Raw genomic sequence first — 20,921 nt, 5'->3', positions numbered from 1 at the left:
GTTCTCTCCCGAGCATTGTTTCTTCAGTTTGATCTACATTTAGTTTGCATGAAAATGACGTTTTTGTGACTTTTGCTCTGCAGCCAGAACTGGTGATTTAGACAGTTGCAGTAGTACTGCTTTTTTTTTTTTTTTCCCCAGTCAGATGTTTATTAATTTTCACAGTTGATTTTTTTTCTCCCTTTTTTTAATTATCTATTCAAATGTAGAATATTTGTTGACAGCCCTGGAGCCATTTAAATCTTAAGCAACAGTGGTAGTTGTTGTAGGGAGGCACAGGCATTACTAATTTATGATGCTGAGTCTGAAGCAGGAATCTAAAAATAACTGAAGAGAATAACGGACTTCTTCTTCCTCTTGGCTCCCAGACAGCGTAACCCAGAGAAGAGGCTCTCTTCTCTACTACACCTCCGCCTCTTGTCCTCTACTATAGACTCTCACTGTGTTTGAGTGTTTTAAAAAAAGAAGCCGATCCTTTTATGTGTTTAGATTTAACAACCAATGAAAAGCTGCACTGAAAGCTTTACAGGTCCTCTGGGTTTTGGGTGGGGGGGTGGGGTTGACCGTCGCAAAGCCTGTTAGCTGGACTTTTAAAGGCAGGTGATAGCGCGCTGTTACAACAGATTGGAGAGGAAAGGTGGAAAGTTTATAGCAGAAAGGAGATGTCATGGCATGGCGATATGGTTAAAGTGGAGGGTTGACAACGGGAAGAGAGAGCGAGGAAGCAGAATTGAGTTACAGTGGTGGATGCCATTGTAAATAAGGAGATGGCAAGAGAGAGGAGCTGGCAGGCTTGGTTTATAAGGTAATTTAAAGGAGTAATGTGGCACGCTGTCGGGAATTGGCTTTCATTAAAAGAGCCATCGAGTGAGACAGAAAAACTGAGGCAGAGTGGGTATGTGTGTCTGTGGGTAGGCAGCCACCATATTAGCAGCAGACACACATGTTTTGCGTCCGCACACAGTCGTACAAGTACATTCCTGGCTTCAGTAAAGCATTTCATATCCCCACTGGGGAAAAGAACCATAACAGCCCCCAACCACATCAACAGTTTTCTGCTGCTCCCACTGAAAAGAGCCCACAGCGTCTCCACCACTGGTAGTGCAGGAGCAATAGTGAACAATAGGCTATATCTATCATTACACAGGGCAGTGATAAGGTTGTGCTAACCCACCAAGGAGCCGTAGTGTTAGTATGATTTATGTGGACCATTGTCCTTAATCACAGTCATAATGATTTATGGAGAAGAGAGTGGAGAATGGGATGGCATCTACCGTGATATGTGGAACATCCCATTCTTGCTGCTTCCCTCCATTTTCCCCTTTGTTAAATCATAAACTCTATGAAAGACAGCCTGTGATGAGTTTTTCTTTCTCCTCCCAAGGTGTCCAATCACATCCTCATCCATCTGTCTGCTTATTCACCCCCCCCCCATGTCATCCTTTTTTATTTTCTGGGACACACCAATCCCTTGTTCCGTCCTTCTTTCAGCTCTCCTTTCAAATGAGATCTAGACTCGTAGCGACAATGACACAGGTTGCAGCCGTCTGCCACCATATCCCATCTACTCAGCACAACGTCCTCGCCGTTTCACCCTGTGTGTCTGCCATTACACCTCTCTTTCCCTCCATTCATTCATTCATTCATCCATCCATCCATCCAGCCCTTCCATTAGACCCCCTCCCCCTCCTTTCCTCTCCGGTTCCCACCGTTTGCATCATTTCATCTTTCTCTCTGGGCAGCTAGCCAGCATGGAAGCTACTGTAGTGAAGTCTGTAATGACTTTAGTGGAGGGTAAACAGAGTTTTTCAGTCTTTAGAATCAATGAATGAGATGCTCGGGGAAAAATCAATCCTGCTGAAAAAATCAGGGCAGGTAAACAACTATATAGAGGGGAAAAAGGAGTCTGGTCTCCACCTGGGCTACATTGTTCCTTCCAAACCTCTCATCATGCCCCATCTTCCTCACGTCCTGGGTTGAATTTAAGGCTCACTGGGGAATCTCGGGCCCCAAGTTTAATATTTCATTGCTGCGATACTGTGTCTTCATAGTTCCCGTCCTGCAGCTAACCAGCTTTATCTGCTAACACGGGCCTCTGCTGTCTCTCTGCCATATGTTTTCTTTTCTCTTATCCCTCCATACATCTCCACCCCTCCGCCCCTCGCTATAATAGCGTTACCCAGGGGTAAAGTTGTTAAACACTGTTACTTACTGATCAGCGGGCCCGCTTTCTGCTGCTGTATGATTTAAAGCTAGCCTACAGTGGCAACTTGATACATGTGCTGACACACACATGCACACACACATCATAGAGCAGGGGTCACGCTACTCAACAGCTCAGGGCCTGTCAGTGAAGAAAAGTTTAATGTGGCGCTATCAGCAGAAACACACCTGCCTACTTTGTTGCATACTAGCAATCTAGCACATATGCTAGCAATCTGTCTGTCACACACTTAAACACACTCAGTCTCTTGTGGGTATCTTGAAATACACACACTTTCAGATCCACTGGGGACATGTTGTGAACCATCTGTTATCGCCTTAAACTGGAGTGGAGAGCTAACTTGAGCGCTTGATCTTGTTTCTCAGGCAACATCTGCAGCCTATCACCAGGCTCGTACCACCGGCGTGGCTGTGAATGACTGACACACACACACACACACACGTGTGCGCACTCACACACACACTGAGTCTTGTCACACAGACCCAGCAGTCTTTCTCTCTTATATGTGTTTATACACACACACACACACACACACACACACACACACACACACACACACACGCTGGGGTCTGTCCTTCTGCTCTTCTGCCTCCCATTGGTTTTTGAGGTCACCTGTCAATCACAACACTGCTGCCATGGCCACCTGTCATGGGTCCCAGCATGCATTGCAAGGCTTCACCTGTGTACGCTTCACTGGAGGCTGTCACACACCACTGGACCAGAATCCCTCACCAGAACACACACATGTGCAAGGACACACACACACACCTCTCTCCGCCGTATTTATCCCATGGGAATATACATATGCGCACACACACACACACACACGCACACACACACTCTTAAAGAGCAGTTTGAAATGAAAGTTGTCAGTTGCTCATCTCCATCCAGCTTACCAGTTTGAATACATGGATTCTAATTACTTCTCTATCTTTTCTCCACCCTCTTTTGTGCTCTCTGCCTCTCCCCCTTCCTCCCTCCATCCTCGTGTATGTGTCTGTAGGTGGTGAGGGTTCCCGTGGAGAGCTGCGAGCAATACACTACTTGTGGGGAGTGTTTGGGCTCCAGAGACCCTCACTGTGGATGGTGTGTCCTCCACAATGTGTAAGTACCACGCACTCTCATGCACACATTAACACACTTCACCCTATTACCTTTCACATGCAGCCTATTTCCCTGTACAGTATATGAGCTACTGATGAAGGTAGTGTGTCAGCAGTTTACACACTTTGTGAAAGTTGGAGTGGAGGCACTCACCTGAATAGTTAGACTGTATTCTCCTGACCCTGATGGCGGTGCAGAGCTTCAGCTAATTTACGCTGTGCTGTTGCAGTTTTACTCTCTACACAGGCAATCACAGCATTACAGCCGCTGACAGAGATCAACTGCTTGCATTTGCTTTTAACATTGTTCATTTAAATTTTAAGTGTTGGTTACATAGATTTTTTTCAAACTTACATAGAAGTCCCTGGAAAAACTAAACAACCTTTTGTCAATCTGCCTTGAATCATAATTGCAAATGTACTGTCATCTGGCCAGAGAAAAATTCCTCCACCTTTATAAAAGGATAACTGTTCATTTTCATCCTGGCCAAACATGAGAGGTTTCACCAGCTGCCTGTAAATGCCTCATTTCAGAGTTACTTTGAAACACTGGCAGACTGACACACGTTGAGTCTTCAACAATGGTAACAACGTTTAAGCTTTTACCACCTAATAACCCATCACATTAAAACTAAAAGAAATCAAAGCAATAACGAGATTCCTCTCAACGGTGACACATTTTTCGTGTCAGCCAATTAACACGATGTTTGAAAAAGTAGAATTATTATGCTGGACTTTAAGAATACGTGTTGACACGTTAGTTCTGCTGAAATCAAACTCTTCAATGTCAAACGAACACACAGATAATGTGATGTGGGGTGGATTTATGCAGACTATGTGTTTTTCAAGACATTCTGTACACTCTGAACTGAGAGAAAGTCCTATTGCAACCAGCTGTAAGATGGTGTACTGCCACCTACTGTTCCGGATGCAGACTCTCCTCCGTCAATAAATCAATTCTTCTTTGATTCTTGTGGAGTAGAACAACGACGATAGTCCAATTAGTAGACTTTATGTAACGTATGGAATCTCTTAATTTCCTTCCTTTAGCTTGAGGGGATGTGTGTGTGCGCACGCTGGAGAGTGTAACCGTTGTTATTGAAAGGTGACAGGATGTTAAAACACATTTGGAACACCTTGAGCATTTGGCATAATACCATCTATCAGTGTGTTAATTAAAGTTAGAAGACATATCACCAGCTCGTCTTTCCTCCAGACACACACACACACACACACACACACACACACACACACACACACCACCTGGGTTTCTCCATTTCGGCAAACACATCTTTGAAATTACTTACAAAATCATGATGGACTTGAACCGGTGATAGCCCTCCATTTGGGCACATTTTGACCTTGTGTCTTGCATGCGGCTCGCTCATTTCCTTCCTGATAGTGTTGCCAAATCTGGCAAAGGCCCCCGCAGACAAAATGGGCAAATATTAATAGGCAAATTATTTATAAGCCCCATTTCAGCCCTCTGGTGCTTTTATCCACATCTTATTAAGAGCCACAGTACTTTCAATCAACAGTAGAACTGAGCTGGGGACACACATGTGTGCGCGCGCACACACACACACACATACACATGCAGGTGTTTCTAGACAAATGAGCACACTTCATTCAGATGAATACACACAGCAACACGCTAGAGGAGAATAAAAGGAGGCCCAATAATGAGAAAATGTGTACACACCTTTGTGCAGCTCTACTCATGCCTGCAGTGTGTGCGCGCGCGCATGTGTGTGTGTGTGTGTGTGTGTGTGTGTGTGTGTTCGACACTGTCAGGGGAGAGGTTTGCGACAGCTTTTTCCTGCTGAACATGAGTGAAGGCTAACTAAATGAGGGGAAGGGGGTTGCGTTCAGAGGTAGGCAGTTAGCATTTTTTTCCTAACTCCCCTCTTACTGTTAAGACCTCGCGTAGTGCCACATCAGCACTTTCCTCTCTCCACTGGGACTGGTTGTTGTTAGTGTAAAGGTGAAGTGATAGCTAATGCATTATGAATAGCTAATAGTAAAACCGCGACGATACGGGGCTGTATGCTGATTTTTTTTCCACGATCAGTTGGTTTGTAGGAAGCGGAGGAGAAATTGCTGACCCCATTGATATGTGGCAAGGAGGAATTGGATCATTTTTACAGCTCAGGGAAACTTTAATGATTGCCTGTATATCTCCTGAGAAGTTTGAATTGGGTGTGGTTGTAAACTAAGAGGATGGGGGAAGGATGTTCATACAGCCCAGCGGTTTGTGCACAAATGTCAGGGCCAATAAGGTAATGATGTTAAGGCCTTCAGTAATGGCGGTGGGAAGCTATTAGCCTATTTGTCTTCTATTATTGCTCCCATTTCTGTGTGACGGAGATGGCTGCGCATGTTTGTCATCTTAATATGATTGTTATATAAGTTGCTCTCTCTCTTCTCTCCTCTCTTTACCTCCATCCTTCCTCTATCTCTGCCATCTATCTTCTCCTGACTGATTTTTTTAGTTGCTCACGAAAGGACCGTTGTGAACGAGCAGGAGAGCCCCAGAGGTTTGCCTCTGACCAGAGGCAGTGTGTGGAGCTCACTGTTCAGCCCAAGAACATTTCTGTCACCATGTCTGAAGTCCAGGTATGTCTTCCCACACACTTTAGCTTGTAAATATAGTACACTCTGAACAGTGTCAATGCACTGATGCTTACTTGTTATTAGAATACATTCTAACATCAAGAATAAGTCATAAACCTCCACCTTCAGCCCCGTGACTATATTTAGGCTTTCCTGTCATTTTTACCATGCAAAGCTGCTACTGCACGTGTCATTTGCACCTCAGTGTAACCACGTAACACTGACTGATCACACGTCACTCCCCTTTCTTCCTGCACATTAACATGTACACATTAACCTTGCTCTAATAGCCACGGCTGAAGCGCACACGCGCGCACACACACACACACTCACACAAACACACACGCACAGCTCTCACCCTCTTTTTTTAATTTCTGGTTCCATCACACATACACACTCTCCATTCGCATTTCCCTCCATCCCTCCCCCTCAACAACCATTAACCCTCATGTCATATCTTATAACAATCCATGTACGCCATGTCCTTCCATTGATCTTGTGCTGATTGTCTCTCTCCCTCTCTCTCTCTAGCTGGTCCTCCAGGCTCGTAATGTGCCTGATCTGTCAGCGGGGGTCAACTGCTCTTTCGAGGACTACGTGGAGACAGAGGGACAAATCCAAGGCGGACACATATTCTGCTTGTCTCCCTCAGTGCGGGACGTCATCCCGATAACACGAAACAAAGGTCGGGACAGGAAGGGCAAAGGGTGATGAAGTCATAGAGTAGTGAGATCATTGCGTGGTCGCCTTGATCAGACGGAGTGGCGATAAGGGAGAGGTTTTACTAACAAGTAGAATATACAGTAATGTGCGCTTTGTGTGTACTTCGTTTTATATTTCTGTCTTTTATTATTATCTTTTTATTCCGCTGTATGTCGTGACTGGCTGATTTCTGTAAGTTGGAGAAAGCTGTGCATCGAATAGAACCAAAATTTGAATTACTACTGTAGATGATTTCCTCAGTGAGTCTATATTCAGAACACCTTGTCACCACCAATAATACTTCTCCATTCCGTTTCAAAGCCCCAAACACAAGTCTGCATTTCCCTACTGAAAATAGCAATGTTTTTGTATTCCCATTATCATGCATTATGCACTGTTGTCAGTTTCACTTTACTTACTGTTTTCTATATAAACGACGCTGGTTGCGCTTCTAACTTCTTTTCAAAGCCAAACTTCAGTGTGGCTTATTTATATTTGAAAAAATACCTGCATCCTCTTTTTTTGTATTATTATTATGTAGTTGTAGAGATTTTGCACCTGTTTCATGTCCAATTCTGTCACACCACAAAGATAACTGGTCCTCTATCAGCTTTCAAAGCCCTTGAAGAAATGTCAGATAGTTTTCTTCTCAGTCGTTCTTCAACTGTGCCCATTACGCCCCATCATGAGTCCTCATCAGCTCTGGCATCCAAACACTGATTAATACGGCTATTTTTAATGCCACCCTACTGTGCCTGTGACATGAGTGGTGTGTTGCTAAGCTACACTGCTTTTTGTATGTGTGTGTAATCGGTTTAGAAAGTGTTGTATTAGTAAATCAAGTTGAATTTCCTATCCACCCGATACGTAAAATGAATCATTACAGTGACGCTTTTGCTATATATTTAATTTAATTCAAGTTAATCTCCTCTTTCAGGTGACAAGCGGGTGGTGAAGCTCTACCTGAAGTCAAAGGAGACGGGCAAGAAGTTTGCGAGTGTGGATTTTGTTTTCTACAATTGCAGTGTCCACCATTCGTAAGTTACAATGATTCTTTTTTTATGAAAGTGCTTTCCATAGGCTCTCGGTCCAGTGTTTCCATGGGCTGTCTCATGTTAGCAGACACACATGCATATATACAGACGCGCCCCCCCCCCCCACCCTCAATTCGCGTCTCATGTTACTGTTGGAGTAAAAAAATTGAATGTGCCGCAAATAAGAAATGATTGTGATATGAGATGGTAATTCTAGTCTTATTATCAAAACCCATGACACACACTGCTAATACTGCAATGATTAATTCATTACATGATGGTCTCCAATATTGCCTCCCAATCACTGACTCTAACCTCATTTATCAACAACTCCCCACTTGATTAAAAAAACAGCACTAGCTTTTTTGAGCTGTCTTCTTCTCATTTGCACAAGAAAGACGAAGGCGAATACTGTATTGCAGTGAAGGAGATCCCTGTGCCATTTCTGATGGGTTTGCCTGCTTCACACACCAGATGCCCTCAGCTTTCCTCTCAATTGCAGTTCACTGCCCCTCCTGATCCACCTTCAGCTGAAAATCTCCAACTCCCCGCACCCCCCAGAGCCACGCCCCTAGGTCAGCCCCATGCACCCCGCTGGGGTAAAAGAATCCTCATAACTCCTCCACCCCCTGTGTGATACCCCTCCCTCCCTACCATCCATGGCTGATCCAGGGGAGGCTAAAACGTCTGCTGGGGTATTAGCCTTGGGGCAGCAGATGGCTTGGAGGCCCCTGGGGTACCACAGGGCTCCATCGTGGCTTCCTTCTGGATGTTAGATGGGTCTCCTTCGAGGATTGTCTGCAAACACACTCACGTGGGCATGCACAGCCACACCTCTCTCTGCTCCGTCGCTCACAGCTCATTGAAGCGCTGAATGTCTCGGACACCTAATCCGTTAGTGTGACCTTTAACCCAGCTCCCCTGTTTGCCTGCCCCCGGACACAAATCCCCCTGCCACATAATGATGATTAGCTCAGCTGGTTAAGGGTGTGGTGGTCTTAACTCACGGTTAATCATCTCCCATCTTATGTTAGCTCATTTTAACCTCATAATATTGAAAGTACAGCTTGTGTCAGATACCGTGAGTGCTAAATGCTCTATGTTCACGTAGAAAAACATTTTAAAAAAAAAGAAGCAAGATGTCACGTTTAGTCACAATGGATGTACTGATATGTGACGTTAAAGATGATGGCATCCCTCCTACCATAGCAGTGAGCTCAAACTGAATATAAGAGCAGCATGAGAAGTGACGGAGACACAAGAGTCGCCCATTTGAGGATATTACCCAGATGAACTGATTCAATCTGCTCCCAGGGACGATCTAATACAGCCTTTGAGTGATGTAATGGACACGTCTAATGAAGTTACAGATATGGCACGTTGCATCTTCGGCAGCGACTTTGATGGCAAAGAGAGATGCAGAGATAAGAATCCCATTTTGGAACGGGCACTCTGGTCCTGCATAACTGCGATGCCCTGCGGGCGTCAGTGTGTGGCGTCTGATGAGATCAGACTGGTAATGTTGTTGGTGTAATGACTTCAGGCCCACACGGCAACATTCAAGGCTCTGTTTCCAGAATGCCTGGTCATTCTGTACAGAGCCCAGTTCTTCTCTAATGGGCTCCGACTCAGAATACTGCTGGCTTTTACCTTGTGAGGCATCTGAAAATATGCAGAAACGCAAAAAGAAATCGTGTTCTGCCCTGTCATGAATCTCTTCTTGTCCTGCAACTTGACTCCACCTGACATCGTGCCATCATGTTTCTCAAGTTTACACATCCACACTCACAAACAACCCCACCCCCCCATTCCACACCCCCCCCCCTCACTTATTTACTAAACTGATTATATTGTGGCCCTTGCCTTTTCAAAAATGCCATAAATTTGCATAGTGGTATTAATCTAATTAGAATTCCCACTGTTTCAGTTTAAGGGTTGCTGAGATTGAAATAGAAAATCACCCACGGCCATGATTACTCCTTAATTAAATATTTCCATAAGCTTTTTCTCATTCCACAGCCCTCCATTTATTAAAGATTGGGAGGATAGTCGTAGGCAATGGATTGGTGTTTAAATGCCTGTGAATGAAGCACCCATCTACCTAGTGTCTTTGTGGTTAATGTGGCATCCTCAGTTATCATTTCATTTGTTGCTCGTAGAGTAATTGCTGGAAATATTGCACTGAATGTCATAGAGGGTACTTTGGTTAAGAATGTAAAAAAGGGGGAAGCCAGGGAATCTAACAAATGCAGCTCAATGAATCTGAATGAACTCTTCACACATTTTAAGCAGCTTGTTTTGCTAACGCTGCATGTGTTTAACCCTCTTATAGATACAGTAAGATTACAGTCCCCTCGTTATCTTGAACAATACTTCTCACTACGCACACATGCACACACCTTTACCATATAAAGGGATCCAGTAATGGTGGGATTGTCCATTAAATAATTCACTTCTACTCCTTTGAAATGAATATTCAGCAATAAATAACTCATTTTGCCAAGTGCAGGAGTGTCAAACACACCTCATTAGGAAAGTGGATTGTATTTAACACTCCAGACTGATAGAAGAAAGGAAAGAGGACGACATCACTGGCCATTGTACCAGAACCCCCCCCCCCCCCAAAAAATCGCTACTCCTCTGAAGCTAGCTCGATTAGCATCTGAATATGAACAGATTAAATTTGCATTATGAGCGTGGCCATACGGGGAGCATGTCTGCAGCCACTAAGGAGATACTAGGGGGTCGAGGGCGGGGGAAGCGAAGCCGACCCCTGGACAAGTAAAGAAAGAATTGTCACACATTCCCAAATGGCCCTGTTCAAAAGGATTTTTGCATTCAGGCTAAAAGAGAGGTTTTGCGATCCTAAGGCAACTCTTGACAGGGGGGCCCTGGTCACTTCAAGGACGCTAAGAGCAAGCAGTGGGGGGTTGTCAGACAGGGCCTACTGCTGGCCTTGGGTGGCTCACATAATGACACCTTCCCCCGTTTCAAAGGGTGTAGTCATAAAAGTCACCCAAAGTTGGTAGCAGTTACCTGCTGATATTTTGCTCATTATTTCAAAGCCAATGGTACACTAACAAGGTTGATTTGACATGAATAAAAGATAAAAGTCGATGTTTGAAATTATTAGGGCTTTAGTGACGGACGGGCGTTTGGGTCGAACTACTATACATTGTATTTTTGCTGTTTGATTTAAGTTCCCTGCAGTGATGAATTATGCAGTATTTTGATCATCCATGATTATTGGTGGGCCCCAACAACAAAACAAAGCATTCAAAGATGGTATTGTTGCAGAGCTAATGATTACAAACAAGCTACGCAAGGGGCCTGACCAACTTGTGTTGATTGTCTTCCACCAGCAGCATCATCTGCTCTTTTGTTTCGTATTGACAGCCCTTCTCCTGTGTCTTACTAATTCCCTTGGGATAGAACATTGACCCAAAAGCTCAGATTTGTTCTTTGACTCCATGCACTGTATGCTAAACTGGCCTAGCGTACCCTAATCGTTTTCTCTCCATTCGTTGGCAACATTGACAAATCTCCTATTTGCTCTTGCGTGGTATTAAGAGGCCTGTTATTTCCTCAGCCGCACATCCTTCATTCTAAATGGACAGCTTCTCTCAGCACAATGCTAAATTGGTCAATTAAAGCGGCAGTGGGATTGAATTAAGCTCCAGCCTCTGATCTTGCTCAAAAGGAGGGGTCCGGGCTGGAAACGATCGCTTAAAGTGCGCACCTAACAAACGAGCGGCCCTAATTGATCCAAATGAATCCAAGTCAGGCTTTGATGGATTCATATATGGGCTCCATCTCAGAGCTGGAGAGTTAAAGCCCTCATTTTTCATGCGGATGAGGCGAAGGGTAGCTGGCATTTTACACAGGGTTAAAACACACTTGAGAGATTGTTGAGTGTGTGCTCAGAACAGCTCAGACAGATACACAAATTCACACCTAGCAGATGTGGTTGAATACAAATCAGCCTGCATGTTGTGCATCTCTGTCCTTTATTTCATTGTTGCAAATCCAGACTTGCTTACTTTGACTGCATTAAGTGTTGTACCGTTATTACATTTCCAATAAACCATATGCTCACAAGGCTCATGAATGCTAAATGAGTCACACAGAACAAATTCTGAAACTGAACAGTATGTTGCAGACAAAAGGGTTTATCAAACCTTGTAATGAAATGAAACAATTTTATTTGATAATGGCTACGTTAGCCCACATTAGAAGCTGCCCACGTTAATAAGCTTGTGTTGAGGCTCTGGAGGGCAGAGAGAGGACATGTAGCATGGAGCTGTGCACTTGAACCTGTCTGATTCTCTTGTCCTGACCCCCTTAGATGGAAACACACTTTCCAACTTCCAACTGAATGTTTCCTCCCTGTCCCATGAGGCTCCCACGCAGAGCCCCCACGGGTTACACCCCCCCCTCCCGATTCTCTCTCTCCCACGATACCTGGCGTCTCCTCGTCTCTCAGGGAAATCCACCTGCTTTTGATCTCGCTCTTTTTTCTCCTATCTTTTCTTTTTCAACCTGTCTATCTGCACCTTGCCCCTGCTAAAGCAGGAGAATTTAAAATGGTGGAGCTCTCTTAGCCCCACGGTTGAAAGAGGGCTTTAAACAAAGAACAGGGAAGAGAGCTTTTTAAAATGAGTTGGCGGTGAATGAAAGAGATGGATAGAGTGAGAGAGACAGAGATGGAAGGACAGAAGGATAAACTCTGGCCTGAATGGATGTGGAGAAATATCCAGCAGAGGTATAGACAGAAGGAATCGAGGTGAAATATATGAGTGGGCCAATTGTGAGGGAGATCATTGAACAGTCACAAGTGAGTGGGGAGTGATGAATGAGATAAGTGATGGGAGAAAGAGGTTGGGACAGCTGATGGACAGGATGGAAGATGAGGGCGATGAAAGGTCAGCGGAAGAGAAGATGGATTCCAGACAGGGTGGGAAAAATTCCAGATTTGACATTGAATGATAAATAGACATCAGCATGCTTGAGAAATTTCAGCAAATAGATTAAAACAAACATAAAAAGCAACATAGAGCCTTGAAATTATCATATTTTACGCAATAGTTTTTCTCCCCAAATACTGCTACAGTATCATAATGACAAAGTACTCATTTCCATCTCATGTAGCTTGTTCAACTTCTTCTCTCAGCCTTTTTTTTTTTAGCCTCTAGATGACCACGCAAACAGAATGCACAAACAAACAAAACCCACATTAATCTCTCACTCCAAAGAGACATGGAAGTGATTTGTCAAAGTCAAAGCCAGACATCTTCTCACCAAGCCTTTTCATAAGTCTTTCTATCCCGTGTGATTTGACACCACCTCATATTGCTCTGCTTTGTCCAAATGTGGCTGTAAGATTAATAATTTAGACTCAATTAGAAACCAAGTGACCCTGCAAACTAACCGTCACCTCTCATCTGCCTCTGTTCCAGCTGCCTCTCCTGTGTAAACGGCTCATTCCCATGCTACTGGTGCAAGTACCGCCACATGTGTACCCAAAATGCCAACGACTGCTCCTTTCAGGAGGGGCGTGTCAACATGTCCGAGGTAAGGTTCTTCGTATGCCATCATTTTCCCTCTCGACACACTAACTCAGGCATTTCCAAAAACCAAAAGACGTGATTGACTTGATATAATTCTGATCACACGCTTGGTTATGTTCTCCTGCATGGAAATGCAGCCTCTACGAACAAATGCTATTCAACTGCACACACCTTACCTTATCCTCACACCTTCTGTGACGTTCACCTCAGGGTTTCCACTGTGTGTGCGTATATGTGTGTGTGTGTGTGTGTGTGTGTGTGTGTCTCTGCGTCTGCTGTCTGTATGTGTAATAGCGGCTGTTGGCACAGTGACAACAGCTTGTACTGTGCGGCGATAATTCTGTCGTGGCCCATAAGGCCATAAGCAGGCCGGGATGAATGAATATCCATGGAAATACTGCCTTGTTCTTACATAGCCAAATGCTGCATTAGCATAAAAGCTAATATCTTCCGTGCCGAGCTGCGGCTACAGCAGGCAGCGACATGCAAAGCATAACAAGTGTTTGTCAACTGCTGGAGTGTGTGTATACAAGGATATTATGGACGCACAGTCAGGGTATGTTTTCACCCTGGTTTTTCTTTTCTATCTCTCTGCTGTAAACACATGGCTGAATATATTATCAGGCGCAGGAAAATGTAATCAAATGCATATCTGCTCAGAGGAATCATGGATGTAAATGCACTGCACTGTGACTGACAGTCGCACCGTCATTTATCTGATTGACGCTGCACACAACCACGCAGATACAAACACGCACATTATCTCCCTATGTTTGTGATCTGACTCTGCCCGTTATCTCTATGCAGATGAAAGGCCCCCCCTTGTTGGCCAGCCCAAATCAGCCGCCTTTATTAATTGTCAACCTTTATCCAATTACTCCCCCCCCCCCCCCCCCCCCTTATCTCCTCTCGCAACCAGAGCTGTGTAGAATTCCAAACACTAGCAGGCTAAACCGTGGCCCCGGTGCCCATCAGAAAATACACACAGGCCCAGTCTTCATGCCTCATGGAGCTAGCATTAACGGATTAGTTCGCCCATCTGCAAGACATGGGAAAGCACTGGCTAGCACACTCTGAGCTGAGAGAGGCCAGAGGGGTAAAGGATGGATAAACAGTAAAGGCTTGCAGTAATGAGAGGAAGAAAGAAAGGATGCAGAGTGAAAGTAAACGTATCAACTGAGAGGAATATTTGTGAAAGCCAGAAGATCAAGGGTCCACATCTGTCCACATACTAGCTGTATGTATGTAAACTTTTAAGAGTCGATATGTCTTGCTGTGAGAAAATCTTTTGGAATATGTAGCAGCTTGCTACAAGAAGTCAATATGACAAATGGACGCAAAGGCAGCAGGAAGAAGCGGAAAGACGGACCCTTTCCTGTCACCTCGTCTGCACAAGAAACAACCGACCACATGCTCCGAGAGAGAATCCATCATCTGCACTGTCTCCCACACACACACACACGCGACACACACACGACACACACACGACACACAACTATACTTCGTGTCTTTCAAGTGTAAACATTCTGACAGTGACACGCACGTGCACGTACGCACACACACACACACACATACACATACACACGTGCAGTCATTCATCATCCGTCTCCTTGCTTCCTTATCCATTAGCTGCGCTCTTAATGCCCCAACAAGTACAGCTCTTCCTGTAGGCTAGACTTATCCTTCTCCTCTCTCAACCATCCCTCACCACTTTGATGCTCATTCTCCCCATTTTTTACTCCCATCCCTCTCTTTTCACACCTCCCCTCCTCAGATTGTGAATGATATACTGTTAAAGAATGAGGACAGAACTGACTCCCCTCTTCCTGAACACCACATGCTTTCGTGTAGTTGGCATGCCAGAAGGAAAATATCTGCTTGTGAGCCTGCAAGTACACAAGTGTGTGTTCTCCCTTAAATTAGACCTCACCCTTTTTTCTTTTTTTTTTGCACACAAGTAGCAGTGTTTAACACAAGAGTAAAATGTGTTCACTCGACGGCAGATACCTCAGTTAGAGTACTGAGGTTCTCTTGTCTGTAGATGCAAAAATAGACAAGACTCATTTTCAGAGTTGAACCAAAAGCTGTTTTCACACAAGGGTGAGCGGTGGTTGTGTGACTGTGTGTGGTCTGAGTGGTGCTGCACTGGGCTTGACAGCAGGGCACAGACTAGATATATTACCAGATGTGAATCACACAATCTAACTTTAGTCAGTTTGCCACCTAAATTTATTCCAAAATTAGAAACACGTTTTCAGAGCAGCAGTAAAATACATTTTTGTGCATTTCCATTGATGTAAATATTAGGTGTTATTCAAAGCAAGCAGTAGGTGTCCCGTCTGCAACTGTCGAAGAAGATGCAGTTAGATGACGTATTTAAGAGTTCCAGTCAAACCTCAAATGAGCATAAAAACAATAAATATTTATAACAGTTATTGATGGACAAAGGGTATCGTTAGTTTTGAACAGCTAATATTACATCTGCAGTTTGTGCTCTTGGAAGAGCTCCGCTAACAGCCAAGACCATCACTTGAATGAAGTACGTCTTGTATTTACTGACTTTGTTTCAGTTGCATTTTATCGCATATATTGTCATTCATAGACAGGCCTTTGCCCCAAGTGAAAACAAAAGTTTTTGGGTGAGATATTTTGGGGATCAATTTAAATTTTTTTATGTTAGATTTTCTAATGCAGATATTGTAAAAGCATAAAATGAACTGGATGGGAATGCAGTATATTTTTAGATTGAACTAAAACACAGAAGTTTAAATAAAATCAAGCCTTAATAAAATTCAGTGAATATCAGTGTCATCATTTCAAATCTAAGATGTAGCCAACTGACAGATGAACATCAGCACATTTCGGTCTCCATCATGAACTCCTTAATTTATTTCCTTTTCAAGTGTTTCCCTCTCATCCCTGACAGTATCTGAATGGTGCGTTACCATGGCAACCCCAAAGATCAGTGTGTTATCTGTCCTCCAGTTTGTGTTCTCCTTCTTGCACAGCCAGCACTATCTCATCCATCTGCAATTTGTTCGAGCGAATTAAATTTTATGGAAGTGTGTGAGATTGTTGGGCTAAAGGAATAGAAAAGTACAAAGGAAAAGAATGTGCTAAACAAGCCAACAAGGGAATAAAAAGTGCCGTTTTTTTTTTTTGCGCGCGCGAGGAGAGATAGAGGGAATGAAGGGAATGGATAGATAGAGTAAGTGGGGAGGAAACAAATATAATGAGTGACATTTTCAAATCAAATATGCATGAATCAACAATGCCTCCGATGGCACCACAAACAAATTCTCAAATTAAAGAGCGACCAGGTGGAAAATTGCAGGAGAGGAGTAAGAGTTACTTTCTTATAAGACTGAGTGGGAGGCAGAAAATCTCCTCGCTATATTATTCCATAACACATAATGAAAAAGTTCGCTCTTCTTCACTTTCATTTGCTTTTCAAGGAACTTGATTGCCTTCACTTTTCTCCTTTGCTTCCTCTCTCTTCTCTCTTCTCTCTCTCTCTCTTTCTCCGTCCACACCCCTCCTGGAGTGAAACGTGCTATCGGGAGCCAAAACCTTGATGAGCAGCAGTCCAGGTTCAGGGTGGTTGGGCTCAGCTATGTTAAGACATGCTTATGTGTTTGTTTGGCTGCGAAGCACGGCTCCGTCTCACTGCAGCAATCAAGGCTGTGGTCAACTTGATTGATTGATTTTTTTGTGCTGCTGTTCTTCTTCTAAAGGCTTTGACTGTTGCCACCTCATGCATTCTCACCTTCCTCTGTTGTCATCATGAATTTGAAATTTAAATGCAACACAGGATGAATTCCTTGTGTCTGTGAGTGAATACCAGCAGTGATGTTTAATTTAGGGTTCCGGCCCAATGTGTCATATATTAGTACTCCTCATATCTCCTCATGTGATCAGCTGGTTTGTATTTATGTCCAAACTTGTCATCTGACGGAGGATGAGCAGCTGTAAGTGCCTTCATACTTTATTTGATGTTTTCGGGGAGTAAACATTCCCCCATATATCGGCCCAATATCGATATTTGCCAGATTGAAAGTGTTAGCCCAGGCAGATTCTGTCTCTGAAACCACACAACATGCTGCATACAACACCGACCGTTTCATTGTCTTGGGCCCAAGTTACAAGTGGAGCAGTAATGAATGAATGAATGAATATTGTATTTTCGTGTCTGGACATTGGCATGACCCTACCCAAATGGGATTATACAGACATTAAATCTAACCAAAAAATAAGGTACACATTCCGGAAAGTCATCTTTACAATCACTCTTCCAGATATCAAAACACATGAACACACACACAGCCACTTATTGTAACCTAGGGACAGAGGAGAGGGTCCAGAGGTACAGAGGACACCATTTCATCACCATAGACAGTTCTACATCAAGATAATTCTTCCTCAAAATGTGATACAGTTTCAACTAATATTAAAAAATATATATATCAGTTATATGTAATTATTCTTCTCAGATCCCACGCTTTGGAAATAAAGTCAGCGAGAGGAAAAACATTATCAAAAAGAAATTCGATTATAGCGCTGTCCTCCATCCTGAGTAAATCAAAATTATGAGTAGGGACGTTTCCAAACAAAGCTTGTCTAAAATCATGGTATAGAGGGCAATACAAAATAAAGTGAATTTCATTCTCAACCAAATTTAGTTCACAATATTCTTCACAGATTCTCCAATACTATTTAATTTCTTCATTGTTTGTTTTATTGATTGTATTGTTGCATAAGTTCCCCAATGCATCGCTGGACATTTATCAAAACCGACCACGGTGGGCGAGAGGCAAACCTCTGTATTAAGTCATTCTACGCCGTCAATTGGACTGTTATCAACCTGTGTTTTCAGTGTTTCACTGTGGAGGACGCTGCTCGGTGCCTTGTGAAAAAGTAGCTGCACTTCCATGTCAGAAACAGGCAGAGAACGATGGACATGGATGTGGTTGTTCATGGGAGGTCATAAGATCCACAGGGCCCATTACTGTTGTTGATTCTTTTTGGAGTATATAATTGGAAAAACCACTTGGGAGTGAGAAAACCACCCAAAGTGTGTTTGATTTAATTCTAACTTTATTTCACACTCGGAAAGTTCAGTTTGCATCAAAAAGAGGAGGAAAAAGACAACAAGAGGAACAAGATGAAACAATCACAGTTTGTTATTCCATTTTTTAAAAAAAAATCCAAGGCAGAAAATCCACAAAATTAGATGAATATGAAATCAATTGTTTGAAAATCTCTTCTTTGAAAAAAAGTATTTTTTCCATTTTTTTTGTATGAAAATCAGTTCTTAATGCAAAACAACCATCATTCAGTTGTTGATGAAAAAGAATAGCTAAATCATAAATTAATTGTTTTTGTGTGTCTTACTTGAAATTAAAACAGAGGCTCTCGTCTTTCTTTTGATATAATCCCCTTTTTTGTCCTAGCGCAAATATTCGGAGGATCTTGAAAGATTTCCCCAAATATTAAAAAAAAACTCCTGTAGTGGCTAACAACTTTTGTTTTGTTTTTTAAAAGTACAATACAGTATTATTATTGTTTATTCACCTATTTAGTCGTAGCTTCTCTGTCCACTATATTCTGTATTTGTGGCTCCTGTTGTGAATGTTTTACTCTTTGGTAAATTCAACACCTTCCACTTCACTTTTTTTTTTTTTTTAGCTTTCTTGGATAAACACTGAGTTCTAAAGTGTCCCCCTTAAAGGCACACACTACAGACTGTGCTGGAGTATCAAAGCCGGACTGAAATAGTACTGGTAGACCCTTAGAAACACACTCACACACGTATTGCTGAAGTGTGACACATTGCTGCGAGACGCTGTATTAACAAGAGTGGCTCCACATTGGCAGCAGCCAGAAGAAAGCAGAACACTGACTGTGTTTGCTCAATCTCTAACTTTCTCTCACACACACTCAAACAAGTGCTCACATTTATAGCACACAGCCTCCCCACACATTCAGAAACAGTCATAGGAACATGGACTCTCTCTGCTTTTCTTCTCCTCCCCCCCCCTCTCTCTCTCTCACACACACACACACACACACACACACACACACACACACACTGTGGCTGACAGGGCTATTTGTGATAGAGGTGTGAAGGCCTCGGACCATGACATTCTGGCACACTTTGTTTACTCTGGCTGGTACTCAGACACTGAACAGAACACACACACCAGAGGAGGACATCCCACACAATGCAGGCCAAGGCCACTTGAGGGGGCTTCGCTGTGTGCATGCATGTGTATGCGTATATCTGTCTATATTGCTGTGGTGTGTGTGTGTGTGTGTGTGTGTGTGTGTGTGTGTGTGTGTGTGTGTGTGTGTGTGTGTGTGTGTGTGTGTGTGTGATTGTCACTGGTTCTTATCAGGACGAAGCACAACCAGCAGCTCAGGGCTGAAGGGGGCATACGGGTGAGGGAGAAGGTGGAGTGGGCAGCAGCTGAATGATATCCACCCTTTCCTTTCTCTCCTTTCCTCTCCCTTTATCAGATGGTAATATCTGTCTTCATTTCTCATTGTTTCTGGACATTTTCTTCCGATAGTGTTTGGGTCCGTATCATGTTTGTGTCACTCACCCTTTTCTCCAAGGCCTTTTGCCCCATCCTTCCCTTTTGCAATGTCCTAATCTTTCATCTAGCATCTTTAATCATCTTTCACAATTCACAAATCCCCCATTTTTCATTGTTCTTGTTTGTTTTTATTTTTATTTCCACCTCAGTACATCATGTATCTTAGCTGGACACACACACCCACCCACGTGCTTGTCTTTCTGCCTGATAGTAAGAGAATCCTTTACATATTACGGTAAATAAAATCTAAATGAATTGATAAAGAAACTGGGATGAGGAAGGATATAATGTCCCCCAAGCTCTCTCATGCAGTTCTCCAGTACTGTAGCTGCAGTTTCCAGTACATGTATTACGCTGAGGACACACCAAAGGCAGACATAGGTGCATAATTGAGACCAGATGTAAACACAAAAAAAGAGAAGAAAAAAAGATGGAAGAAGTATTGACAGGAGCAAGGAGGCACATAGAGAAACTCTGGTAGTAACAAGCAGGAGATTACATTCTGAGTGACGACATTTATTTTCCAAGCGCTCCATGTTTGGAGGGAAGGGTGAGAGAGAGAGTGTTAGAAAGAGAGAGAGAGAGAACATGGACCATAGTGAGAGGAAGCGGAGGCGACGGGCTGAAGTAACCACATGCCCTCAATGCCAGATGGATCCTAGTCAGACTGTGACGGGCCAGTATTTAACCCTTGGTGTGGTAGCGGTACACCCCTCCCTTTAGCTCTGCAAACCACTTCTGATGGCCACCACCCCCCCAACCCCTCCTCCTTTTCCTGAACTTTTACAGAAAACTTCACAGCCTCTAGTCCAAGAGTCGGTAATCACTTTTCCACTGCTGGAGAATGAAAGTGGGATTGTATCAGATGTTTTCAAACATGCCTCTAATTTGTTAATTGAGAACAATGCGGTGAATTGAGTGTGGGGGCTATTTGTGTATTGCTAATGTGATTCAGCCCCACGTCATACCTGAGTGTGTGTGTGTGTGTGTGTGTGTGTGTGTGTTTGGGGAACTTCCCACACCATCACGATGTTGTCTGTTGACACTGGTGTTAAATGTGCGCTCACAAAGAGGCGAACATA

The 20,921-nt window shown here is 43.5% G+C and overlaps 1 protein-coding gene across 3 annotated transcripts in view; it reads left to right on the top strand.

Moving 5' to 3' along the window:
- The window catches only part of plxna1b (plexin A1b), a 199,720-nt gene that overhangs the window by 105,246 nt on the left and 73,553 nt on the right, over positions 1–20,921 (top strand). For all 3 annotated transcript variants that reach the window (XM_086198826.1, XM_086198827.1, XM_086198828.1), the window contains exons 5-9: positions 3,228–3,328; positions 5,820–5,943; positions 6,472–6,625; positions 7,580–7,679; positions 13,133–13,247. In XM_086198826.1, the coding sequence (XP_086054952.1) occupies positions 3,228–3,328; positions 5,820–5,943; positions 6,472–6,625; positions 7,580–7,679; positions 13,133–13,247 (594 nt within the window). The remainder of the gene's footprint in view (positions 1–3,227; positions 3,329–5,819; positions 5,944–6,471; positions 6,626–7,579; positions 7,680–13,132; positions 13,248–20,921) is intronic.

Source organism: Aulostomus chinensis, chromosome 3, assembly GCF_037954235.1.
Source record: "Aulostomus chinensis isolate RoL2024-O1b breed Wild chromosome 3, RoL_Achi_v1.0, whole genome shotgun sequence".
Classification (NCBI taxonomy): Eukaryota; Metazoa; Chordata; class Actinopteri; order Syngnathiformes; family Aulostomidae; genus Aulostomus; species Aulostomus chinensis.
The sequence above is the reverse complement of the archived record's forward strand: the minus strand, read 5'-3'. Positions and strand labels throughout refer to the sequence as shown.